This window comes from Spinacia oleracea, chromosome 3, assembly GCF_020520425.1.
Source record: "Spinacia oleracea cultivar Varoflay chromosome 3, BTI_SOV_V1, whole genome shotgun sequence".
In the NCBI taxonomy this organism is placed as follows: domain Eukaryota; kingdom Viridiplantae; phylum Streptophyta; class Magnoliopsida; order Caryophyllales; family Amaranthaceae; genus Spinacia; species Spinacia oleracea.
This window is the reverse complement of record NC_079489.1, coordinates 69388420-69414288: the sequence shown is the minus strand read 5'-3', so window position 1 is coordinate 69414288 and position 25869 is coordinate 69388420. Positions and strand designations below refer to the sequence as shown.

The 25869-nt window shown below is 34.2% G+C and overlaps 2 protein-coding genes and 3 long non-coding RNA genes across 6 annotated transcripts; 3 read left to right on the top strand and 2 right to left on the bottom strand.

Moving 5' to 3' along the window:
* Positions 1-1010: 1010 nt before the first annotated feature.
* Positions 1011-5975, bottom strand: LOC110791272 (protein FAR1-RELATED SEQUENCE 5-like). Its single transcript, XM_056840458.1, has 5 exons — positions 5343-5975; positions 3150-3433; positions 2425-2819; positions 1541-1776; positions 1011-1449 (listed from the first exon to the last, which is right to left on the bottom strand). The coding sequence occupies exons 2-5, from the start codon at positions 3269-3271 to the stop codon at positions 1144-1146; spliced, it is 1059 nt and encodes a 352-aa protein (XP_056696436.1). The 5' UTR covers positions 3272-3433; positions 5343-5975; the 3' UTR covers positions 1011-1143.
* A 2107-nt stretch (positions 5976-8082) lies between these two features.
* LOC110802735 (uncharacterized) lies at positions 8083-9179 on the top strand. The gene is made up of 2 exons (XR_002537299.2): positions 8083-8719; positions 8895-9179. It is a non-coding gene; the product is annotated as an uncharacterized lncRNA (long non-coding RNA).
* Positions 9180-10377: 1198 nt separating this feature from the next.
* On the bottom strand, positions 10378-11835 carry LOC110802743 (uncharacterized). Of its 2 annotated transcripts, none has more exons than XM_022008200.2 (2): positions 11287-11835; positions 10378-10528 (listed from the first exon to the last, which is right to left on the bottom strand). In XM_022008200.2, the coding sequence occupies exons 1-2, from the start codon at positions 11669-11671 to the stop codon at positions 10515-10517; spliced, it is 399 nt and encodes a 132-aa protein (XP_021863892.1). In that variant the 5' UTR covers positions 11672-11835; the 3' UTR covers positions 10378-10514. The 2 variants fall into 2 exon arrangements, with proteins under 2 accessions (XP_021863892.1, XP_021863887.1); XM_022008195.2 differs by having other exon boundaries at positions 10378-10824; positions 11287-11833.
* An 8212-nt stretch (positions 11836-20047) lies between these two features.
* On the top strand, positions 20048-22658 carry LOC130470381 (uncharacterized). The gene is made up of 3 exons (XR_008930596.1): positions 20048-20195; positions 20682-20888; positions 22545-22658. It is a non-coding gene; the product is annotated as an uncharacterized lncRNA (long non-coding RNA).
* Positions 22659-22661: 3 nt separating this feature from the next.
* Positions 22662-24000, top strand: LOC130470380 (uncharacterized). Its single transcript, XR_008930595.1, has 3 exons — positions 22662-22690; positions 23542-23722; positions 23864-24000. It is a non-coding gene; the product is annotated as an uncharacterized lncRNA (long non-coding RNA).
* Positions 24001-25869: the final 1869 nt, after the last annotated feature.

Here is a 25869-nt window from a genome sequence, read left to right as displayed (position 1 = left end):
ATAGATGGTACAAGTTAACTTATTGATGATAAAAGTTAACTAATTTTAAGAAAAAGGTAACTAATTGATGATAAAAGTTAACTAATTTTTACAAAAAGGTAACTATTTGAGGGAAATCGTTAACTAATTGAGGAAACTTATTTTGAATTATTTACTTGGTATATTTCATAAGTCAGTCAATCTAATTCAATATATTATTAAGCATTAAATTCAATTAGTGAAATATCAAATTCAATTAGTTAAAACTTATTAATGAAAATAGTTAACTAATTGCTGCAAAAAGTTAACTATTTGGTGGAAAAGGTTGACTAATTGATGGTAAAGGTTAACTAAAGAGTGGTAAGTTCAACTAATTGATGCAAAAAGTTAACTAATTTTAGGTTAACAATATTAGTTAAACATAGTCATCCTGCATATTGTGACGTCAACAATAATTACAGTAACTTGACTTTTGAAAATGAAATCAATTAGTTAACTAATTGAGGGAACAAGTTAACTAATTGATGAAAAAAGTTAACTAATTGAGGGAACAAGTTAACTAATAGATGGAAAAAGTTAACTAATTATTGTTAAAAGCTTAATGGATGCAAAAGGTAAACTAATTAATGAAAAAAGTTAACTAATTGATGAAAAAAGTTAACTAATTGATGGAAAAAGTTAACTAATTGATGGAAAAGGTTAACTAATGCATTGTAAGGTTAACAATATTAAATAATTGAGGGAAGAAGTTAACTAATTGCTATAAAAAGTTAACTAATTGCTGTAAAAAGTTAACTAATTGTAGTAAAAAGTTAACTAATTGCAATAAAAAGTTACCTAAATTGATTAACTACTTGATAGAAAAAGTTGTTAAAAAGTTAAAACAATAACTAATTGATGAAAAAGATAACTAATTGATGGGACAAGTTAACTAATAGATAGAAAAAGTTAACTAATTATTGTTAAAAGCTTAATGGATGCAAAAGGTAAACTAATTAATTGCTGAAAAAAGTTAACTAATTGATGGAAAACGTTAACTAATGTATTGTAAGGTTAACAATATTAAATAATTGAGGGAAGAAGTTAACTAATTGAGGGAACAAGTTAACTAATTGCTGGTACAAGTTAACTAATTTGATAAACACTAAATTCAATCCAATGTCACTAAAAAAGTTGTTCTTTTGGTGTAAAAGTTCCAAATTCTGTAGGTGCTGTTGCCGATGTCCTTATCTCAAAGAATCCTTTTTTTCTTTTACTTCTTCCTTTTGTCTTCACTAGTGGTGGATTTTCAACTATTATTTGTGGTGCATTTGATGATGATGATGATGTAGACGGTGCTATGTTGATTGTGGTTTGTTGTGCTTCAACATCGTCTTGTGCCTTTTGTGCTGCCTCCTTTTCTGCTGCTTTTTCTTTTTCTAGAACCTTATTTATGCTTTCGTTAGCATGAGCATAAGCCTCTTTAAGCACCTATTAGTTAAGATTTAAAGCAAACTAGTTAGACTCTTGAAGTATTTAGTATTTATTGTTATGTATTAGTTAAATAATAGTTATTAAAAACCTTTTTAGCTGCATCACTCCCTTGACATTTAATAACCAAGTTGTACAAATTTCTTGCCATCTCATAACGCCATGGAGTAATTTTTCTCTTTTCTGTTCCATTATCTTCTCTATGTTCCATTCTTTTCCATACTTCACTTTTTGCAAACTTTGTCCACCTTTTTGAAATGTATTGCTCTTGAATGTTGACAATAGAATGTATATGTAGAACTCGTATTGCATGGAAACATAGCCATCCTACATATTGTGACATCCAAATATTAACTAATTGATGAAAAAAGTTAACTAATTGATAGTAAAAGTTCACTAATTGTTAGAAAAAGTTAACTAATTGATGAATAAAGTTAACTAATTGTACAACAAACTAACTGAAGTGAATACAAAACTAGGTACCTTAATAGTATAACTAATTCATGAAAAAGGCTAACTAATAGATAGAAAAAGTTCACTAATTGATAGAAAAAGTTAACTAAGTGATGAAAAAATTAATTAGTAGATTGTACAAGTAAACTAATTGATGAATAAAGTTAACTAATTGTACAACAAACTAACTGAAGTGAATACAAAACTAGGTACGTTAATAGTATAACTAATTCATGGAAAAGGCTAACTAATTGATAGTAAAAGTTCACTAATTGTTAGAAAAAGTTAACTAATTGATGAAAAAATTAATTAATAGATGGTACAAGTAAACTAATTGATGAATAAAGTTAACTAATTGTACAACAAACTAACTGAAGTGAATACAAAACTAGGTAACTTAATAGTATAACTAATTCATGGAAAAAGCTAACTAATTGATAGAAAAAGTTCACTAATTGATAGAAAAAGTTCACTAATTGATAGTGTATGTAAAAATGCAATTAGTTAAGAGCATTAACTAACCTGATTCTTCGAAGTTCCTACAAGTGCATTTAATGGAATTTGTTGTTGGATCAAATGCCACATAATGGGCAGTATGTTCAGGCCAAGATTCATGTTGCACTTTGTAACCAAAGAAATTTCCATTGATGTAGTTGACATTTGAGATGCAACCCATTGCATACTTGAATTCTTTTTCAAAATCTCTAAACAATGTAAGTGTGTAAACATTTGCCGCATGTTTTATCATTCCGACCATTGGAAAATCAGATTTAGGCAAAGCATTTCCACAATCATATTCATTTTGATCTTCTTGATATCTCCAACGATCCACTGTTGCTCCAAAAATGTGAAAGAATTCTGTTAGTGAAGTTGATTTGTTCCCTTTAAATCCAATAGCATTGTTAGTGCTCTCACTCCTGTGTAACAAGATTGAATTAGTTAAACATTTTATTTAATTAGTTAAGCAGGTACATGAATTAGTTAAGCAAACAAAGGAACTAGTTAAGAAGGTGAAACATTTAGTTAAACATTTAGTTTAATTAGTTAATCTTTCTGATTAATTAGTTAAGCAGGCAAAGGAATTAGTTAAGTAGATGAAATAATTAGTTAAACTTTGTGAAGTATTAAAAGCAATTAGTGAAGTATTCATAGTAATTAGTGAAGTATTTATAGCAATTAGTGAATTATTCTGAGCAATTAGAATAGCATTAAAAAAATTAGTGGACTTCTTTTATTTAAGCATTTACCTTTGTGAAGACAATATTCCAGCTGAGAAAAAATCTTTGTTCAAAGCTGTACACCATTTTTCTTTTATTGTATAGAGATTTGTAAACCAATCATGATCTTGAAGGTTATACTTAGTAATCATGTCAAACCAAGTGGTTTCAAATTCTTCTTCATTGTAACAACGATATAAGCACTTCTTGAATGTGTCTTTGAATGTATTGTCAGCTTTTAAGTCTCCAAATCTTGACACAGCATTCTTTTGTAAGTGCCATAAGCATAATCTATGTCTTGTATTAGGAAATACCTGCAATTTTTTTGATGAATGATGTATTAGTTAAGAATTTAAACTATATAGTTAAGTCAGAACAGAATTCTGTATTAGTTAGGAATCTGAAAATGATGCAAAAAGTTAACTAATTCATGCAAAAAGTTAACTAATTCATGCAAAAAGATAACTAATATATTATTAAAACAAGGATTTTTTGGTATTTACTACCTTAAAAATACACCACTTTTGTATTTACTACCTTATGAAAATTTTATTTTAAATTACTACCTTAAAGTTCCATTTTATTTGTAGTCACTACCATTTTACAGTTTTCTTATTTTAAAATTGAGATATCTCTTTCGTTTCTTAATCATTTTAAGTGATTCAAAGCTCATTCTTCTCATTTATATGTAAGGATTCCATAGGGATCTTACCTTTTAACATTTCGTAAAAGTTTAAACAAATTAAATATTATTTTTAAAATTTTAAAATGTTACGAATTATCAAACGATTTTTTTTGAAATGACGTTCTCAATGAAATCCCTATAGAAAAAGGAAAATAATGAACTTCGAATCACTTTAAACGATTAAGAAACGAAGGAGATATCTTAATTTTAAAATGAGAAAACTGTAAAGTGGTAGTAAACAAAAAGAATCTGGAAGTTTAAGGTAGTAATTTAAAATAAAAATTTCATAAGGTAGTAAATACAAAAGTGGTGTATTTTAAAGGTAGTAAATACCAAAATTTCCTTAAAACAAAAGTTAACTAGTTCATGCAGAAACTTATCTAATTCATTGCAAAAGTTAACTAATTGATTCAAAAAGTTAACTAATGTATGTAATAGGATAACTAATTGATGGAAAAAGTAACTGATGAATGGATATCAATTTAGTTAAACTTTTCAACTCATTAGTTAAAGACCAGTAGCAAATAGTTAACAATTTTTAGCAATTAGTTAACTATAAAACCCAAATAGTTAATACACTCTTACTTGTTCAATAGCATTTGCCATTGCTTGATCTTGATCTGTAAAGATAGTTATAGGTGCTTTGCCTCCCATAGAGTCCAGAAATGTTTCCAATAGCCACACAAAAGTGTGTGTCTTCTCATCAGCAATAAAAGCACAACCAAACATCACATTACTCCAATGGTTGTTGACACCTACAAATGGCACACAAACTAAATTGTATTTGTTTGTTCTGAAAGTTGTGTCAAAGACACAGACATCACCATATATGTCATAATCTTCTTGCATCATTCCATCCCTCCAAAACATGCTTATTACTTGGTTTGCCTCGTTCACCTTTACTCGAAAATAAAAGTTTGGATCTTCTTCTCCTCTCTTAATTAACATGTTCACAACTGCTTGTGTATCTTTTCCTTCTAGTCTTTTCATTTTCAATCTACTTGTGAAATTCATGTGGTCAACTAATGTGTGTCCAACGACCCTTGCGTCGCCAGCTTCATTACACATATATCTATAGGAATCTGCTGGTGTTATTCCTGATAGTGTGAGTCCTTCAATTACTTTTCCCTTTTCTTCATCAATTTTTCTTTGTGATCTGGAAATGATGCAAAACGTTAACTAATTGTTGTAAAAAGTTAACTAATATATGCAAAAAGTTAACTATTTGTTGTAAAAGGTAAATAACTAATATATTATTAAAATAAAAGTTACCTAATTCATGCAAAAACGTAACTAATTGATTGAAAAAGTAAACTAATTGATGCAAAACATTAACTAAATGTTTTAAAAAGTTAACTAATGCATGGAAAAGGTTAACTAATTTATGAAAAAAGTTAAGTAATTGATGGTTAAAGGTAAGTAACTGTTTTATCTAGTTTATTATTAAAACAAAATTATTTAAACGCTTAAGTAATTAATGTCAAAGCCTAACTAAATTTCTTTAATGGTTAACTAATTACTTGTATTTTGTTTTGTACCTTTGAAAGTTTTGCAGTGACTCTCTTGTTAAGGCATGATTGTGTTCTATAACATGATGAAAGACTATAAACTTTCCATCCTTTTGTAACTTCAATCGTATAGATGCGTTGCACCCTGTTCTAGTAAGGTTTTGCTGCCTTGCGTTCTTTGACTGTTCTTTCTGTTTGCTCTCACTTGATACAGTTGCTTCTTCTTTCTTTGTGTGCTTTGTGTTTTCCTTTCTCTTTCCTTCCTTTGAACAACAAAAGTATCTTTCCTTTATCTCTCCCGTTTTTTTATCTCTCCTTAATGTGTTTTTTCTTATTGAAAATCCAAGAAGTATTGAATGTTTGTCATAAAGTTCATGTAGTTCATCTACAGTGCCAGTATATCCAGTCAAAGGTCCTCTAATATCATCCTCTGTTAAATCGTTCCAAATATCTTTTGAACCTGTAAAATGAACAAAAGTAATAATTAACAAAAGAAACTAATTAGTTACATAATTCAGGAAATTAGTTAACCAATTGAACTAATTGAGAGAACAAGTTAACTAATTGATGATAAAAGTTAACTAATTAAGGGAACAACTTAACTAATTGATGGTACAAGTTAACTAATTAAGGGAACAACTTAACTAATTGATGGTACAAGTTAACTAATTGATGATAAAAGTTAATAATTGATGATAAAAGTTAACTATTTGATGATAAAAGTTACTAATTGCTTTAAAAAGTTAACTATTTGGTGGAAAAGGTTAACTAGTTGCTTCAAAAAGTTAACTATTTGGTGGAAAAGGTTACCTAAATGATGGTAATGGTTAACTTAGTGAAAAATGAAATTTGAAAAGTAGCTTTAAAAAAAATTAGTTTAGTATTGATATTAATTAGTTAAGTTCCTTTATATATTATTTAGTTTATTATCCAATTAGTTAACTATTTTACCAGTTAGTGATTCTTTCAAAGCAATTAGTTAACCAATTTGTTTAGTTTTTTAGCCGCTTAGTTAATTGCACAATCTAATTAGTTACGACAAGTAATCAATTAGTTAACTATATTCATTAAATTAATTTTAAAACCTGAAAAATAAGCTGATGTTGTTTCTCCTGTTGTTGCAGAACTTGTTTCAGATGTGTTTTCCTTTGTTCCAGAACTTGTTTCAGTAGTTACTTGCTGCAATGTTGTAAAAGCCCTTTGATTAGGGTTATCAAATCGAGAAGGAGGATGAAGATCGCTTTGATAATGGTTATCAAAACGGGCAGGAGGTTGAAATCGAGGAGGAGGATGAAGGTTGGTTTGGTTAGGGTTATCAAATCGCGCAGGAGGTTGAAAACGAGGAGGAGGATGACGGTCGCGAGGTTGAAAAATCGGTGGTGGTAGAAATCGAGGATGTTGAAGGTGGCGAGGTTGAAAATTCGGTGGTGTTAAAAATCGAGGAGAATGTTGAAGGTGGCGAGGTTGAAAACTCGGTGGTTGAAATTGTGGCGGAAACATCTGTGTTGGTTGTTGAAATTGTGGCGAAAATAATGGTGGTGGTGGTTGAAAGCCGTCGGCCATGTCTGATCTGAAATTTGTCGGCGGTGATTGTGGCGGAAATATCGGTATTGGTGGTTGAAATTGCTCATAGCCGCCGTCGCTCATGTCGGATCTGAAAGTTGTTGGCGGCGATTGCGGCGGAGCAAGCTGAATAATTTCGCGAATTAGATTAGGGTTTGAGAAAGGTTGTCGTGAAGAAGGAAGGAAGAAGGAGGAAGGAGGAAGAGAGAGAAAGAAAAGCGCTGTTTATGTGGCGCGTGAAGCCCACACGCGCGTGGGGAGTCAGCGGACTGACAGGCGCGTGGCCGTCAAGCCGCCTGACAGAAAACGCGCTGTTTAATTAATATAGTACATGAGAAAGTGGAGACCTTAGTAGCCAAAATTAGAAACAGGAAGATAATTTTGGGACGCTCGTTTAGGAAAGCAGGAAGATAATTTTGGGACGGAGGGAGTACTTTCCTAAATATTGGTTACACTTGCTGCAGATACGAAGACCAGCGAAAATAGGAGAGAGATTGTAAAAGGTAGAGAGTACAGATAGTGGTCGTTTGGTCCCGTGGAATTCTATTTCATAGGAAGTTTGTTCCCTTGTTAATTTCCTAGGAAATATCTTTGATATGTACGGTTAACACTTTGGAACTTCCATTTCCTACGAATTTAGAGGGTACTTATGTAGTTTAATTACCTAATACACATGGGAATTGTGTTTTACCAAACCTCTTCTTATGGTACAAGGGAACTCTAATTTCAACACTTGGCCCACACTTCCTAGCTAGGAACTTTGAATTCTCATGTCAATCAAACAAGGTCGTACAAGGACGTTTGGTTCAACTTTGGAATTAGATATGCGGTTAGATATTAAACCCGTGGGTTTAAAATGAGTGATACTTCATACCTACACATACCCAAACCTTAAATCAGGCGTTTGGTTCATCAAATAAAATTAAGGCAAATTTGTCAAAAATAACTTTTTTATTACCCATTTTTTTCGAGAAACAACCTTTTCAAAAAAAAAAAAATTGCGTAAAAGGAACTTAAACTAAAAAAAACTTGCGAGAGACAACCTTTTTGCCTTTTCGGGTGTTAACTACTCATTTCCGGCATTGACGTCGTCGGTTTTGCTAACCTCACCCTTTTTCCCTTAAAACCAAAAGGCAAATTTGCCAAAAACAACCTTTTATAACCCATTGTTTGCGAGAAACAGCCTTTTAATTTTTTTTGCGAAAAAGGACCTTAAACTAAGAAAAACTCGCAAGAAACAACCTTTTATAACCCATGGTCAATGTTTCCCAAACCCTTCAAAATAATTTAGAATTCCGGACCGGAAAATACTGCCCAAACCCGCAAAATTTCGTGGAGGGCTCATCTTGATCAGGTCTACCTAAGCTTAACCATAAATAAACAATCTGATATGGCACCCCACATGACTAAATTGACGATGAAAAACAGTGATATTCAACTCTTCTGGCCTTGAATGACAAAAAATCTTAGGGTGAAATTAGACAGTTTATAAGAATCTAATATAACAATTTAAACATTAAAAAAAAAGTTGAAAAGTCAAAGAGAAACCACACAAACAAAAAAGTATATGCAGGCATTGCACGAAGTTTCAAAGTCAAAGAGAAACCACAATGCACGCAAGCAATTAGGTGAAACTCTCAGGCCAAACCCTCATCCCATATACTCCATAAATCAATTGATAATTTCTACCTGATTCGGTTATCCCTTCTCCATAGACCATAAACCATTTTTTCCTAAGAAATTCAGACTAACAAAGTAAATGGCAGTTTGGGTAGGATTGCTGGTGGTGGTTGCATTTGTATTGAGTGTGGTAATATCACCTGGAATGGAGTTCCAGCTACCAGGTAATAGGGATCTATCGAATTCTTCAATAGCCAGAAGATTTTCTCGTTTTTGTTTTGTTCCACTCTGTCTTTCTCGCTCTGATAATCTTTTTATCACTGTACCGCATGACCGGGAATCCGGGACATAAAACATCCTTGACATTTACAATTCTTTTGGTCTGATTTTCATTTGCAGACCTCTCCCCGGTCTGTCTTCTCATTTGCTGTGGACCTTGGTGCTAATTTCATTCAAAAGGGTCGAATTTCATTGTATCTCAAAGGTCAGGTCAACTGGTCAAGTAGGTGAAAATGAGGAAACTTTGGGAATACAGTAACACTTGAGGTTTGATTTTTATTAAGAAGAGTATCAACACTGGGTCCAGAAATCTAATTGCCTTGAAATATGAATCAAGTGGAACTGTGCAATTTGCACCATGTAAATTAAGCGATTATGTATTTTGTTATAAGTTAATCCAATCTTAACCCTTAAGGTGGTCGCTCTCTTTTACTCTACTCTATCAATTTGTTTCCCACAAAATACATGATCACTATTAAAAACTGTACGGTACGAAATTCCTCCGATAAAAAGAAAGAAACGGAAAACAGTACTTTACAAAAGTGTTAATATCTCTCTATTTTCATGAACTCTCCACTGTCTGGTCAACAGAGTTTCTTAACACGGAGGAGTATTATTTAAACATCTGTGCTATTAATGGGAAACTATGTTGCTCTCTTTGCAACTGAAAATGTGTCTAAGCTGTAGTTTTAGGATTCCTTAAGGCTAAGTCATTGATTTTCTGGGAATGGTTGCCGAGAAATGGTGTACTCTGTGGAACTAGTAGGTTTCCTAGAGAAGCTTAAAGTAGAAGGTACAAGTTTCATCTTATGGTTCTCAAATCTCAAAGAGATTCGCCAACTTAAGCAAGCAAACCCTCAGGCAGACATAAATTAAAAGGATCAGAAGCATACATAAAAAACTTAAGAAACAAGAGGATGGGATCCTGGTTAATACTAAGAGGCACATCTCAGTACTCTGAGAGTTGAAAACCTACTCTATACAGTGTACACACAGAATACGAAGAACTTCCAGGTCTGGATTAGCAATTACAAGTAATAGTTTTGACCTTAAATCAGCAGTAATGATGTTCAACTGATGGAAACAAACAGTAGAACACACTCTCATCTCAGTTCAGTACAGAACTTACTCCACAGTCCACAAGTCCACATTCCTAAAAATATGCAACAGAGAAGCAAATGAGTACCCACTCCGGCGCTTTTTGTATGCACCATTTAAGTGAGGCAATGTTTCTAATACAGAGTATGTGGTTAGGAGAAATTGATGACAGAGAAAAGCAGTGGGGTATGGCTGATGACTTGATGAGAGACTGAAGTGGTGGGAACCATTGGATATGCATTTAGGGACATTCCGATATGGAAAATGGTGCCATATAATGACACAAGTAGGGAAGTTATAACAGACTATGCTTCATTCTAAATGCGTTTAGGTACATGGAGCAGAAATGACCTTGAAGTGGATGAGAACTCATAAGATGTATATCATGTATCCTTGCAGTTGCAAGGTTCTTCCAGCATTACGGAATAATAAATTTTGGATTGCACAGTTGCTTTTGGCATACTTAGTAACTGAAAGAGCCATTGATATATTTTCAACAATAATATGAGAATGCAGAAACCAATATATTAGCATTCGTAGAAGGGGAACAATCTTACAACACTAATATGTGGACAAGATACAGCAATCGGAATTCAGCAACCAGAAATTTCTCTCTACATTTGACAAGCCATGTCATCCTCCTTAGCATTTCCGAGCTGAAAGGAATGAGAATGTTTAAACATAGCCAAGAAGTTACTGCCACCATTGCACATTACAGTAGAATTAGGTTTGCAAGCTGCTTTAGACGTACTAAATAACTGAATGAGCAGGCGAGTAGCTACCGCATATGTATAGTTAGCAAGAATGTGAGAATCCGAAGCCAGACAATTGGCATTCAGTAAGAAGAAAAACAATCTTACAACACCAATACATGGACAAACAGCACTGTATTTTCAGCAACCCGGTCCCTCTACATTTGACAAACCATGTGATCCTCATAAACATTTCCAAGCTGAAAAGAACGCAACCAAAATACAATTAACATATGCACTTTGGTTATCCAAACTTAAGTTTATATAGCAACGCCAAAACGCCAAGTGAGCTCATAAAAGGAACTAACTGAAATTGATAAGCTCAATCATGGGCTGCAATGAAATTGAAGTTAATAACCTCAGACCAACGAATCGAATCAACTACTGATTATTACATAATCCATCAAACACTGCTTGAAATCGACTCCTTTTTCTAAAACGATAAGTTCCAAATGTCCATCCTCACAAAGTACACAATAGCTTAGCAAATGCAAACATAATGGATAGAACACAGAAATGTGATTTATCTAATGACTACAAACAATTAGCTAATCAGTCAAATATCATACTATCACAATCACTAAATCAGTATTAAAATATCAACAATAAACCAAATAAGGCGCTAAAAGAACCCTAAAATAGAAGAAAAGAAGAAACCTAACCATGAACATCTTGGGGGAAAAAAGCCCAGGAGAGACAAGATCGTCCAAAATATGACAAATTGGAGAGAATTCCAGCAAAGTAGAAGACCAAAACCAGTCCAATTATCCACGGCATCAATATAAACCCTATCAGAAAAGCCACTGATCCAAGTATCATCAAAATCAGCGAAATCCCCAAGAACAAGCACGCAAACGCCGTCGGAGATATCTGTTCCGGGTAGTATTGCGCCGTGTTGCGGCGAATTGAGGAAGATGATGCATTTTCCGGCGAGAATGTCGCCGGAGAAGGGAGAGTGATCGTAGGTGGACAGCGGAGAATGTTAAATATCATGGAACATAGGTCGTGTAAAACCCTAGTTTGTGGATCTTCATCGTTTGTCGACATTTTTCACAACGTTTGGATGAGTTTGATTTGGGTTTTTGTTAATTGTTTTGAATGTTTTGGATTGAGGAATTATTACTGGGTTTCACATTGATGGCGGCAAAAGAAAAGAGATAAGAATTTTGATTGATTTGTGCGCAATGGAACTCTGTCCGGACATGAGGAATACTAAATTTCAGGTCACAAACTCTTATTTACAAGGGTTGTACAATAAATATTGTACACCGGAGTAAAAGTTAACTTAAAATGCTTAAAAGTTAAGCTTATCTATGTAAAAGTTATCTAATTTTTAGTGAATTTTTTTTAATTTTAATAAAACTTATTTTTTCAAAATCACTAATAATGTATAAAATTAATCATTTAACCCTTTAAAATGTTTATCTTATCAACTTTCTTTTTACTAATATAAAAGTTAATCAAAACTAGGTTAAAGTTACAGAAAATTGAGTAAAAGTTATCTTGGTGTACAATAAATTTATTGTACACCTTGTGCGCTCAAGACCTTTTGATTTCAGGTGACTAGTGTCTATATGGTCCGTATGGAGCCTTTCCGAGTTAATTTCATGACAAATTCTTATTTACAAAGGGTGTACAATATTTATTGTACACCGGAGTAAAAGTTAAGCTTATATAGGTAAAAGTTATCTATTTTTTTAGTGATAATTTTTTTCATTTTAGTAAAACTTATTTCTTCAAAATCAATAATAATGTATAAAATTAATCATTTAACCCTTTAAAATATTTATCTATCAACTTTTTTTACTAATATTAAAGTTAATCAAAACTAGGTTAAAGTTATAAAAAAATGATAAAAGTTATCTTGATGTATAATAAATTTATTATACACCTTGTACGCGCAAGACCTTTTGTAATTTCATTGATTGGAAAAATTTCCTAATCAAATGCCATTTTCGTAAATAATTGATGATTTTATTATGAAAATGCCATTAAATGTAGGTTAAAGTACAGTGACATGTCATCAAATTGGACCACATGTAGGTCATTATTGTATTTTCATAACACATCAACAACTATATAATATACAGTCAACAGCTCACAATATACAATAAGCTTCTACTAATAAAAAATCTACAACTATAAATCACTTACCAATAAACAATATTGTATTTTAGTAATTCATCAGCAATCATAAAATATACAGTCAACGACAAGTGGTATACATTCAACACCGAGTAATATGCAGTCAATAACTACAAATATACAGTCAACACTTAACATTATACCAAATACAGTTTTCGGGCAAAATATTTACGAAAATGCCATTTGATTGGAAATTTTTTCCAATCACTGAGATTAACCCGGAATTGCTCGTCCGTATGGATATAAGTAACTTAATTTAAGTTTTGTTGCCGATTTTGTGTTGGTATAGATACAAGTTATTATAGACTTAGACTTCCTCGTCTGGACATAGACTCTATTTTGTAATTAGTTCATTTAAGTTTATACTAGTTTTATGCCCGTGCTAAACTGCTAATGCACGAAATATTTATTATCATGTCAATAAATAGTAATTATATCAAATGTTATACTTCATATTTCTAATTTTCTTTGTTACAGTATTGTTTATGCACGCAACGCGTGTTTAAGATTTTATGTGGACATTTATAATTCTAATAAAATCATGCGGTCTTATAGAAAAAATCGCATAGAAATATATATTCATGTTTTTTAGGAAAAATTGATGGTAATAAGTCAACCTTTGGACCATTCATAAAAATAAAAATAAAAAATCTACCTTTTGATTATACCTGAATAAATCAACCTTTATACTCCATCAATTTTAAATAAGTGATGACCGATGAGTTGTACTTTCGGTCCACATGGCAATTTTGTTTTTTTTGTTACTTAGTACTTTACATCTTTTAAGCTGATTTTTTTTTTAAAAAGGAACTTAAGCTTATTTTTTATATCCATCGACACGATTCTTGATTAATCATCTTAACATATTTTTCGAAGCATATTTTCGCACATTTTTTGAGCAATAATTTTTGGGATAATATTTTAACACGTTCTTCAATGCACGTTTATCGATATATTTTTTTAACACATTTTTTTTGTAAAGGAAAGTACACATGATATATGGTCCCCCTATCTTAGGGATAGACCAATAGATAAAGTAAAAAACAAAAAAAAATAAACTAAAAAGAAAATAAACTAAAAAAGAAAATAAATGAAATAACAAAAGCTTCACATAGAAGCTATCCTAAGGTGGTGTCGGCATATCGCCACCGACAACAGTTCACCGACCAACAAAATACATCAAGGACTCCACAGCAGCAGCAGCAGCAAACTAAACTTCTGAAAGTAGATAGTCCTACATGTACCCACAGTCGGTGTCGGCAAAGGAAATCGACACCGAACCATCAACCAAGCGAAGCCCAAAACACCAAGAAACGGACACATGCAGTGGTCATAGAAGACAAGTACGGCGGCTACAACAACGACGGACCACCGACACGTCGTGGGTTATAGATATACACTTCACGGCGACAAGAGATTCGTACCACCGATGAAGGGAATACCGGTCAAAAAAGAGGGGCGGGTGAGACACCGGAGATGTCAAATACCGAACAAAATAGATTCATGATAAAGATCACGTAGAAGAAGTTGATTACCCATGAAATTGACAACAAATTTGCTTGATTTAGATCTAGATGAAGGAGTCTTGTGATTTTTCATATTTTAGGGGTTAGGTTTTTAGAGAGAAGGGAGAACCCCTCTCTCTGTATCTTTTTAATACATGCGACACTTTTTCGATTCAACTTTTTGACACGCTTTTCGTACGACTTTTGCGCGTTTCTCGAAGCGAATTTTTGGAGTCGCCAAAGGGACTGGTGTCTCTATCGACCTCCCATCATCATCATCAACAAAGCGACTAACATACTCTATCAGCATGGGGGTTATCGTCAGAATCATCCTCGATCAACGACCTACAAACAAGCAAACAGGGTCATGCAATACAAACCCAGTTTAACAAATACAAGTACAAATATACAAAATGCCAACTTCAAGGTTACCGGTGAAGGAAATAATGCCCTTGGTCCAAGTATGCATTCAATGCTAAGTCTAATAAATGCGGTTCAGTATTAATTAATTATACAAGTTAATAATTCAGTGAGATCAAGTTAACTGTATGCCTAGCTAGAGGCCGCTTCAGTTCAAGTGGAATTAATAAATCCACAACTTACTCTTGACTGAACCCGTAGGGTCATACAAATAGTACGTGAACGGATCAAGTATTTAAGTGAATTTAATACTCCATTTATGGATATTCGGAATCGACGGATCTCGGTTCCAGTGGGAGCTGAAATCGTCAAAGGCAAATTATGAATACTCCGGAAACGATGATATTGCCGGAAACGGAAATATGGATCGTATCGGAAATATAAATATTATCCAAGTCGTAGATGTTGCCGGAAACAGAAACATGGTACGTATCGGAAAATATTATCGGAAATGGAAATTTTGCCGAAATCGAAAATATTGCAAGAAACGGAAATATTGTCGGAATCGGAAATATTATTGGAATCGGAAATATTATTGGAATCGGAAAATATTTCCGGAATCGGAAATATTATATATTTGTTCGAAACGGAAATTAATTCCGGAATCGAAAATATTAACTATTGTTCGAATCGGAAATGAATTCCGGAATCGGAAAATTAATCGGAAGCGCGTCGTACGAAATAAACATCGGACGAGCTTGCTAGACGCAAGGCCCAGCACGAAGCCAGGCCTGCGCCTAGCAAGCCCATGCGCGCAAGGCAGCCCCCCAGCATCGCAAGGCCCAGCCAAGCAAAGCGCAAGGCCAGGCCCAAGCGAGGCTAGCAGGCTGGCACGCCCACTCGTGGGCTGCAGCGCTGCTGGGCCGAGCCTTCTCCCCGCGTGCGTGCGCCCAGCGCCCCTCGTGGGTTGTGCGTGCGTGTGTGCGTTGAGTTTGTGCATGCATCGAATCCTTAAGCAATTAGGATTAGATTAAAGATTAATTTCCTAAAGCTACGAGAGTTAGTTGTTAAATTAAACATTAACTTAATAGTTTTAATTAATGTCTAATTCTAATAGGATTAGATTAATTGAAACCTGGTATGCTTCTAGTTCCAATAATCCAACCCTATAAATAGGTGATCGCATTCACAATTTATAAGCACCCAATTCAAGTATTCGTATAGTTTTAAGGTTAAAACTAAAGTTAATAATTTGCCACAAATTATATTCGAATAACTTAAAACCTTAGGTTGAATTCTAGTTAATTAAATCTAAGGCGGATCCGAACGTGCTGTGGACTATCTACGGAGGGACTACACTTGGAGTCCTAAACTTGTTCTTGTTCGGTTCGGGAGCTGCTAGGGAGGGCACGCTACAAATGTATGCATCCTAAATTATGCTAATTGTTATGTGGCAATTAATTTGGATTCCCGGCTTTATGGTTTTTCCGCATGAAATATACATGCTTTATCTCTATTTTATAAAGGAAGAGCTGAGGGAGTTTAAGTAAAAACACTTTTGGTGCCCCCTGTCTAAAAGACTAAACTACCCTCCACACTTTTACAGTTTTATTCCACTCAAAATTTGATTATTTACTGATTTCCACTAATAAATCATAAAGCTGATTAATTACTCCATCGTTTCAAAGCAAAGGAAATCACAGCCTATATTAGGAAACCCACATATATTACGCATAAATATTATAGAGAAGTCAAACAAAATCTGTCACAGCTTTAAAAACCCAGCAATTCACGCACAAAATAATCTGTCAAATTTACAAGCCCATAAATCTCTCATTTTCTCCAAATAACACAATAAATTCAGTCAGAACGCCTAAAATAAAAGAACAAGAAAGGCCTTAACAAACGCATAGAATCAAAGAGCAGTAAAGGCCTCCATAATTTCACAAATTAATTTCCTTACAAAACGCCTAAAATCAAAGAGATTTAAAGGCCTCCATAATTTCACAAATTAATTTACTTACAAAACGCCTAAAATCAAAGAGATTAAAAAGCCTCCAAAATTTCACACTTAATCCAATTACAAAAAGCCTAAAATCAAAGAGATGTAAAACCCAATCATTTTCCCCAAACAATTAACGAACTAGACAAACTAATACAGAAGAACTCACTGTAAATCTTAGAACAATCTCCATCGCCATGCCGAGGATACCATCTCCGCCATTTTCTTCATCTTCTTAAACCTTTTATCTCTCAAAACTTCTATATCTTGGCTTTCGATCTGGGGTTCCGATTTCATACCTTATCCTCCATTATTTTCGCAACTGTTAAAACTTGAATCTCCAAAATCTGTAGAAATTTGATTGAATTTATTTGTAGGTGGTTGTGCCGGTTTTGTTGATGGTGGTTGTGCCGGTTTTGTTGTTGGTGGTTGTGCCAACAAAGAGGAGATACTCGAGGGGGTGAGTTAGCAAAAGAGTTGAGAGAGAGGAGGGGGTAGGAGGAGCAACTAAAGAGGTAAGATAGGTATGATTCTTGGAGTCTCCGTCTTTTAGTGAAACTAGCAACTAGATTTATCATTCTACCTGTAAAAGATACAGTATCCCAAATAAGAATGTCCGGTGAACTTCTTAAAATTGTAAGGGTAGTTTAGTCAAAATTCATTAAATTTGTCAAAGTTCTCTAAAAATTTAAAAAGAAGCTCCTTCCCAAACAAGGGATCAATATCATTATCTATACTATTAGTTCCCACAAAGGTGAAGGTGACAAGAGATACCATAATAATAAACAAAGAAAAAACCCATAAAAGAAAAAAAAATAACATAACAAATCACGTAAAGCAAAATTTGGGACTAAGTTTTTTTTTTTTAAAGCAAAATACTGATGCCATATAAAACATATTGCGGTTTGTTTGAAAAATAGCCACAAAAATAAACCTTAACATGATATTCTTAACTTACTCCGTATTATTTTGTGACTTTGTTTCATTTTAAATTTTTTAATTATCCATCATTTACTTTTATAAAATATCTAAATTAATCATTTGTTATTGCTTCATTTTATAGGTTATTGTTTCGACTTTTCATATTTGACAAAAGTGATAGTTTGAAAGCAGCAATACTATATGACATTGCACAACAACTGTTAGATTACTTAACTATTGAAATAAAATCATTATTTCAACGGGTTTTAATTTACTCTAACTACATAATCTTCTTAGTTGATTAGCTCATTATATTTAACATTAAAATATATTTTTTAAATTTATGCAGTCTAATTGAAGCAATCGGGTCATGGAAAAAGTATTCTCAACCTTCGGAAAGTAAAAAAATTTCATGGGTGCTACATTCATCGATTGGAGATTTTAATCGAGGACATTCTTATAACGTTAGTTATGTGTTGCACATGGATGGGCGGAGGAGTACATTGCGAGGAGAAAAAAGTGAAACACACCACTTTTTTGTTTTTAATTATTTTACTTTGGTACTAAGATTTTGATTTTTTGTCATGTAAGGACTAAGGACATGGGTATTACACTGTTTCACTATTTAGATTGCAAGTTTGACGTATTATACGACCTCACTGTTTTAAATATGAAATTTGTGAATGGTATTTTAGTGCCTAATATTCGTTATGATTAGTTGTAATTACACAATTTTAAGTTTTTATAATATTTCGCACGCATCGCGTGCATATAAGACTAGTATGTATCATAACCTAACAATGGTATCACGAGCCTCTAATTAATTCCATAAATAGTTAACATGGTTAAATTTTATAAATGAATTAAAGGGGCGATTAATTTCGTTTTTTGTAATTAATTGCAAATTCGTGCGATTATTTAATTATATGTTCGAAGGATTTTCGGCAGTTTAGTCAATAATGGTTGGAATCGTATAATTTATAGTGAATTTCGCATGTAAACGGCGTTTTAAAATTTTGACTAAAATCAAAGATTTGATGCCGAACCCAGAATTCTCAAATTCGAAGCCTAACTATGACTCTTCGGAAGTTTTAGTTTTTTGAACGCAGAATTTGTAATTTTTAAGATGTTAAATTAAATATTTGCGATTCTTGTTTGTAAATCTTGAATCTATGATCGACCTATTGTATATGTTTAACAATTTTAATGCCTAAGCTTGTTAATTATACAACCTAATTTGTAATTGTAATTAATTTGTTGAAATTCGAATAGTTTAGAATTTGATTTGATTTTCATAATTAATTGACAATTTAATTAGGAATCCATGATTAAAAACCACCATGAAATTTGTTAAATTTGGAAAATTTTAAATTTTTATGACCTAGATTTGAATCCATGAAAATAAACTTGATCGGAAATTAATTTGAATAATAAATTTTCGATTTTTCGCCCTAAATTTATGAAATTAATATGACTTATTAATCCGTCTATAAATTTAAATTACAAAGTTTTTATTTTTATAAAAACCGCTCACGAAACTTGCACGCACAAAGCAATGGACGCTAAGTGTTACCCTTAAGGAGTGTTGTATAGTGCGGGCATGCGACGACGAGCAAGGGAGCTCATCGCCCATGCGGTACGTGTGCACCGAGCAAGCGTGTGGCACGAGAGCACAAGGCAGTAGCCCTGCCTTGCGTCGAGTGATGCGACGTGCATGGGCGGATGGGGCGAGAGGCAAGGCACCAAGCAAGCAGTCCGCAACGTGGGCAGCAAGGATGCCTCGCCCAGCGAGCGCTGCCTCGCCACAAGCAGCGAGCTGCTGCTGCGCGTAGGCGTGGCTCGGCTTGCTGCGTCTACGTGTGGCTGCTCGTGCCTTGCTGTGCGATCAGTCGAGTGGGGCGATGCTGCCTCCACTAGTAGAAAAAACCCCTGTTGCAACCCCCTTGTTGCAGCGTACAAGTATTAATACGCTTCAACAACCAGTCGGTCAACGCGGGTCAAACCCTTTAAATGGTTGTTGCAGCGTACAAATTAATTGCCCCCTGCAAAAGAGATTTTTGCAGCGTACATAGTAAAAGCCCCCTGCAATAGACCTTTTATTTTGCAGCGTACATGGTAAAAGCCCCCTGCAATAACATATTTGTAATTTTTTTCGCTGCAACTTTAACTCAGACCAAACATTTCTACCTCAAACCTCATGACCAATTTCGCAGCGAATATCCCACTCTCATTACTCCCTTCTTCTTCTCTCGGCTTACCCTGCGTCTCGCCGGTGGTTCTCACCAGTGGTCGTCGCCGCGTGGTCTCGCCCGTCGCCGGTGGTACTCTAGCAAGAGTCTATTTAATTTCCTCACCTCTCACCGGTGGTTCCCTGCTCGAAAAACCCCCGCAAAAGGTATTCCCTGCTCGAAAAAACAACCGGCGAAGTGATTCCCTGCTCGGAAAACTAAGCTTCTTTGCTCGGCCGGTTCGCGAACCCTGTTCTCCTTCAATCCTCGCTGCGGCAAGTAACTTTCTCCCCTGTCCCTTTTTATTTTCGTTTTCAAAATTAGGGTTTGTTCATTTTTCATTTTTGCAGAGAAAGCCAAAGAAATTGTTGGCTGACAAGATTAGGAGAAAATACATACGTTTATCTCGGGTGGGTTATGATTTCTTTTGTTTTAAATGATGAAATTTTGCAAATTCTTGAATCTTGATCTTCGTATGTAATTTAAACAGAGATATATCAATTAATTTGATTTTCTTGATGAGAAAAATATTGTAATAATCCCTGATTAAGGAAATATAATTCTGTTCATGCTAGAAAAATTCACTCAAAGATAAATGTTGAACATCCGACTACCGTAAAAGTGATGTAAAATCGAATGTTTCTGGTGGTTTCATCTTGGTTAGTACCTCAAATCATGTTTTAGGCTCTTTCATTAGGCAAATGTGAAAAACTACTCCCTCCATTCTTGAATGTCAGTCCTTTTTTGAATCTAAAGCAATCCAATTTAAGTAATTTCATGTTTCATGTTTTAGGCCTTTTCATTAGCCAAATGTGACAAACTATATATTATTCTGATGAAATTAATATGCTTATTTTGAGGTGTTTTCTTACTTGGTTCATTTGGTGGAGTCACAGAGACTTCCTCCACCCTTTTGAAGGGCGCATATACCAGTAAAAAACCGTACTGTTATAATACTCGAGACAGATACTGGAGAACAATACGAAGCCAATTATCTGCCTCAATATCGTGGACTCAGTGGTGGGTGGAAAAGGTTTGCCATAGTTCTGAAATTGGAAGGAGATACTGTTGTTTTTCAACTAGTTGAACCTGCCAAATTTAAGGTAGTTTTTGATAAAACTTTGTTATCTTTAGTTTGCATTTATTTTCTTCTTGGTCCTGCACATTGAAGTGTTCTTTAATACTAGTATATGTTATTGTTCATGGACTGACTGATATAAGGATAAGGGTAAATGTTAGGATTCTGCTTTACTTCGGGGGAATTCAATTGATCAAGTTTATATTTTGAAATCAGCCATACTTTGATACGTTAAAACAAAAATTGATATGTTTCAGCTAGGCCAGGCTTACTATTATCTGTCATTTTTTATTCCTTGCAGAATTCTTAATGGTCATCTAATAGTTCTATTCCACTTTCAAGTAATTATATGAATACAAATGATTTCGTGCAGTGGGTTATAGATGTGGATGTTAGCATATTGTTGTTAAGGGGTAGACCGAAGCTTGAAAATAGTGGCCAAGCAATCCAACGCAACTTTTATTCTTAACTTTGAGTGAATATGCATTCCTAACTTAAGCGTAAATGACAACATCGAGGGTTGTTGATTGAGCGAAAAGTCTTTTCAATTCCTAATTTTTATCCGTCCCAAACACATGTCTTAGCATAAACATCTGAACCACCTTTCAGCTAGCTGCACTTTGATTTAGCGTTTGAGGTATTGTCGTATTTATGCCTTTCCAAAGTTTCAGCTTTCATAATACTAGTCCCATAGTCTGGCTAGTATTATTATTTTCAGTTTTTCAAGGTCTTGTAGTGATCACTGATTCACTGCAAACTGGATATTGATTATTTATATACTGTATTAGATGAACTGCAGTTTCATGTTCGAGAGGGGTTCAAATCACTCTCTGATCAGTGGTTCCACACTTCCAACTCTCCTATGTAGTACTTATGCAATATATGTCGAGAAGCTACCTCTAGGATAGGTCTTTCTAGTAGTATGTTACAATGGTGTATTGGTGACCGGAATTATAAAATTATAATTGCTTCCACTAGAGCATTGATAGTCCTAGGAAACTACGTTGAGCAGCTTGGTATTGTGCGTACCGTAGAGACCCAGATGAATACAACGTTTCCTGGTATCTAGCAATCACTTTCTTTTTGGTTTAGATACTTGTGCTGCTGTCTCCTATATTCTCTGATAAATTGACGGGTTTTTTCCTTTGAGAGACTTGAGTTTTAGACCCTCATCCCCTGTAACTAAAAGCTGAAATGAGTCCAGTTTTGAGATTGAAAAATGCGCTTGACTATGTAAGAGATGCAGATGATTGAGCAAGTCTTTTTTGGAAAAAGTATAATTGGTGTTCAGTGTAAGTTAGAGAAGAACCAGAGTGATGGCCAGGGACTCAGTTACAAGCCAAGCCCAGAATTTGTCTTGCGGACTCTTGCCTTTATGGGTTTTGTTTGAGATGAGAGGAGGGTGGACATACTAATTTCAATCTATTTACGCACATCTAAGGCTCATGCCACAAACTTTTATGTTAAAAGGAATTTCATGGATAAAACCGTTCCACTGTTTTTTTTCCTGTTAAAGTTAAAAAAAATCAGACAACTGTTGATTTGATATTCCTCTGTACTCTAGTTCTGTTGTGATAAATTCACTTCTCCAACTCTTTGTTTGTGTAAATGTAGTCTGACATATCTTCCCGTGCCTCTACTTACTATGTGATCTATTCTATCTTCTTGTATCTGTCCACAGTCTACCTCTTCTAGAATCAAATCACTAAACTAGTTGAAGCTGAGGATAAAAGCTGCTAATGAAGCTGAGGCGGCTTGCCAACGGCGTCTCTCTGTTGCTGAGGCTGAAATAGCTCATTTAAGATCCAAATTGGATACTACTGAAAGGTTTGGACTTGGTTGAGTTTACTTCAGGCCTTGGTTATTTTGTGCTTTTGGATTCACTTTTAAATACTAGGAGCTAGGCAATTGTTTTATAGAGGTATGGTAGGCAAGCACTTTTCGTAAAGGTATTCCATTGTATGTTTATTTTGTTTGAAGAAAGGGTTTTGTATCAGTAAACTAAACTTGTATGCTCTTGCTGGGCAGGGAAAACTGACCCAGAAAACTACACCCCAGTCATAATGCCATCAGGGTCTCACCCCCCCCCTCCCCGCCCACCCCACCCCCCCCACTCCCACACACACACACACACATGTAGATTTGGTCCAACTCATCATCCAATTCTTACTCGAACCACTTCTATTTGCTTTATTTGAGTCACTTCTTCCACAAAGCTTTTGATTTCCCAACATTGCATCATTAGTTGACAAGTGATCGTTGCGAGGATTAGAAGCTTCGATAGACATTGTGTACTTTATAGTAGTTTTTAACAATGTTAACTAGCTTGGGTATAGGTGATAGGTATCTGTATATGTTTTCTGTGGCTCATTAGTTTGGATTTATCACTAGTTAGGGTGGAGTTGTGGGAACATGACAATTCAAGAATTAAGTATTTATAAAGAGTTATAACAACCTGTAAGTCTGTAACTTATTTTGTTCAGAAAATAGGACCCAAATTTCAATCTTATAAACAGGTTTGCTGTCAAATGTTTTGTGAAGCTGTTGAGATCCACATATATGAATATCCCTTATACCTAAGAAGTGACAGGGAGAGAGGGATCACCCTCTTAATGGTTGTTTGAATAACATATTCGCTCCATGTATGTAGATCACCAAATGTATTAACTTCTATGCAGCATGGAAGGCAAGCATTCGTTTCTGTGCCTAGCACTTTTCCTGTGCCTGGAGAAGAACTGATGTTTTGATGATTGTAAGAGGGGCAAGGAGAAGCTTGTTTGTGATGCTGCTCAAGTACTGCTTTATTTCGGAGTTGAACAAATCATCTATGTTTCTGAAATGACGCACTGCTAAATAAAGGTTTTTCTTCTTAACTATACCACTTCAAAGCACTATTTGTAATAGCTATTAGGACATTGTTATTAGTTGCTTGAATGTTAAAGTGTGATATTTAATTTGAATTTAATCTAATGCTTAGTTGAAATTTCTGTTTTTGTAAAGGTCTACACTCCGAGGAATGCGCCTATACTAGTGAGGAAATTGATGTGGTTCGTGAGCAACGGGCTAAGTGTTTTACCCGCAAGTATTTACTATTGGCTTGAGCGCGCTTGATCGAGGTGGTTTAGTTGTTATAGAACAATCGTTTACATTAAAATGTATGCGTACATTGAAATTGGAACATATATTTGAATGTAGTACGTGCACTTTGGTTTTGGGATATATATATATATGTATACAAAACACCAGTTATTATTTTTTATATTTGTTGATCTACAGGTTGCGATATTTTATTTATTGTTGTTGACAGGTTCCTATATTTGGTGTAAGACACCCTAGGTATAGATAAATAAAACTAAAATTTTCCCGCCAAAAGCACAGCTTTGTTGCAGGGGGCATATACTTGTTCGCTGCAACAAGTGTGTAAAATTAGGCAAAAATCAAGACTTGTTGCAGCGTACAAAATGATGTACGCTGCAACAGACTGGTTTGTTGCAGCGGGCTTTTATTTGTACGCTGCAACAGACTGGTTTGTTGCAGCGGGCTTTTATTTGTACGCTGCAACAGACTGGTTTGTTGCAGCGTACAAATAAAAGCCCGCTGCAACAAACCAGTCTGTTGCAGCGTACATCATTTTGTACGCTGCAACAAGTCTTGATTTTTGCCTAATTTTACACACTTGTTGCAGCGTACATGCAAATGTACGCTGCAAAAAAGTACTTTTCGCAGCGTACATTGTACGCTGCAACAAGTCAATACTTGTTGCAGGCCCCCCAGTTGCAGCATACGATGTACGCTACAACAGGGGTCTAAAAGCCCGCTGCAACAAGGGTTTTTTCTACTAGTGCTCGTGGACTCGACGGGGCATTGGCGCAAGCCCATCGCCTCGTCTTGACCCGATTGATTCGTTTTAATTTAATTTTGATTTTCAGTTGGAAAAACGATTTTAATTAAATTTAAAATTCGTAATTTAATTTTTTCTCGGAATTTATTTTGAATAATTTAATTATTATAAATTTTATTTATACTAATTATTTTACTAAAATTAAAACCTTGATTAAATTTATATTAATTAATTTAATAAACTGAAAATAAATTAAAGGATTCAAATAATAATTTATATGAGCTTTAAATTTTAATTAAATTTGTATGTTTCCGGTTAGACTAGGAAATACAATTTTATGTTTAAAATTAGTAAAGCATGTAAATTTCTTGGTTTAAGTGGGAGCGTTTTCGTCATAAACTCTTGATTAGGTCTACATTCCTTTAAGGTTAAAACAACTTGATTAGAATTAATAAGGATTGAATAATTGGTAGATTATTGGAACCCTTGATTAATTGATGCAAATATTTAAGTAATGCATAATATGTTCTACTAACCAGCTATGTGGGCCATTCATTGATAAATGAATGGGTGAATGGTATATTGTAAATGTACTGTTTTGCAGGTTATGAAAGTGAGTAGTATGGCCCAAATAGGATAGAAAATATGGTACTATGCGTACCATTAATTTGAATGTAATATTCGTCTAAAGTACCAAATTTTATTGCTTTAAATATGGTCTGTGTAACATCAAATAGTTGTAGTTAGTTTAAATTATAGCTTATCCTACTTGAAGAAAATGGCGCCTCCCATGGTGAAATTCAAGACGAAGTTTCCAATCCATTTTCAAGATGGAATTTGAAGTTGAACTTCAGGATGAAGTCGGGCCATACTAGATCACACTTATATCTTATGCATGCTTTAAGTTATTTATTGCTTTATATATGTCTTAATTATGCATGAGATTGTGGCTTGATTATGTTGCATGATTAAGGATTTTAGTTCACTTAAAATCTAACAAACATAGTAAGATCCTTAAGTTCCAAACTTTAAAAATTGAGTTAAAAGGTGCCATGCCAAAATAACACTTGCATAACCTTTACATCAATCTTAGTAATAGTTTTCCGCCTAAGCGAGGTGTTACTTATTGATCCTAAAGGGGTAAGGTACACAAATAATTGTGAGT

Coding starts and splice junctions, on each gene's coding strand:
- LOC110791272 (XM_056840458.1), bottom strand. CDS start 3,271: ATGATTACTAAGTATAACCTTCAAGATCATGATTGGTTTACAAATCTC. Junction 2,820..3,149: donor GGAATATTGTCTTCACAAAG/GTAAATGCTTAA, acceptor CTTGTTACACAG/GAGTGAGAGCACTAACAATG. Junction 1,777..2,424: donor TAGGAACTTCGAAGAATCAG/GTTAGTTAATGC, acceptor CACAATATGTAG/GATGGCTATGTTTCCATGCA.
- LOC110802743 (XM_022008195.2), bottom strand. CDS start 11,671: ATGTCGACAAACGATGAAGATCCACAAACTAGGGTTTTACACGACCTA.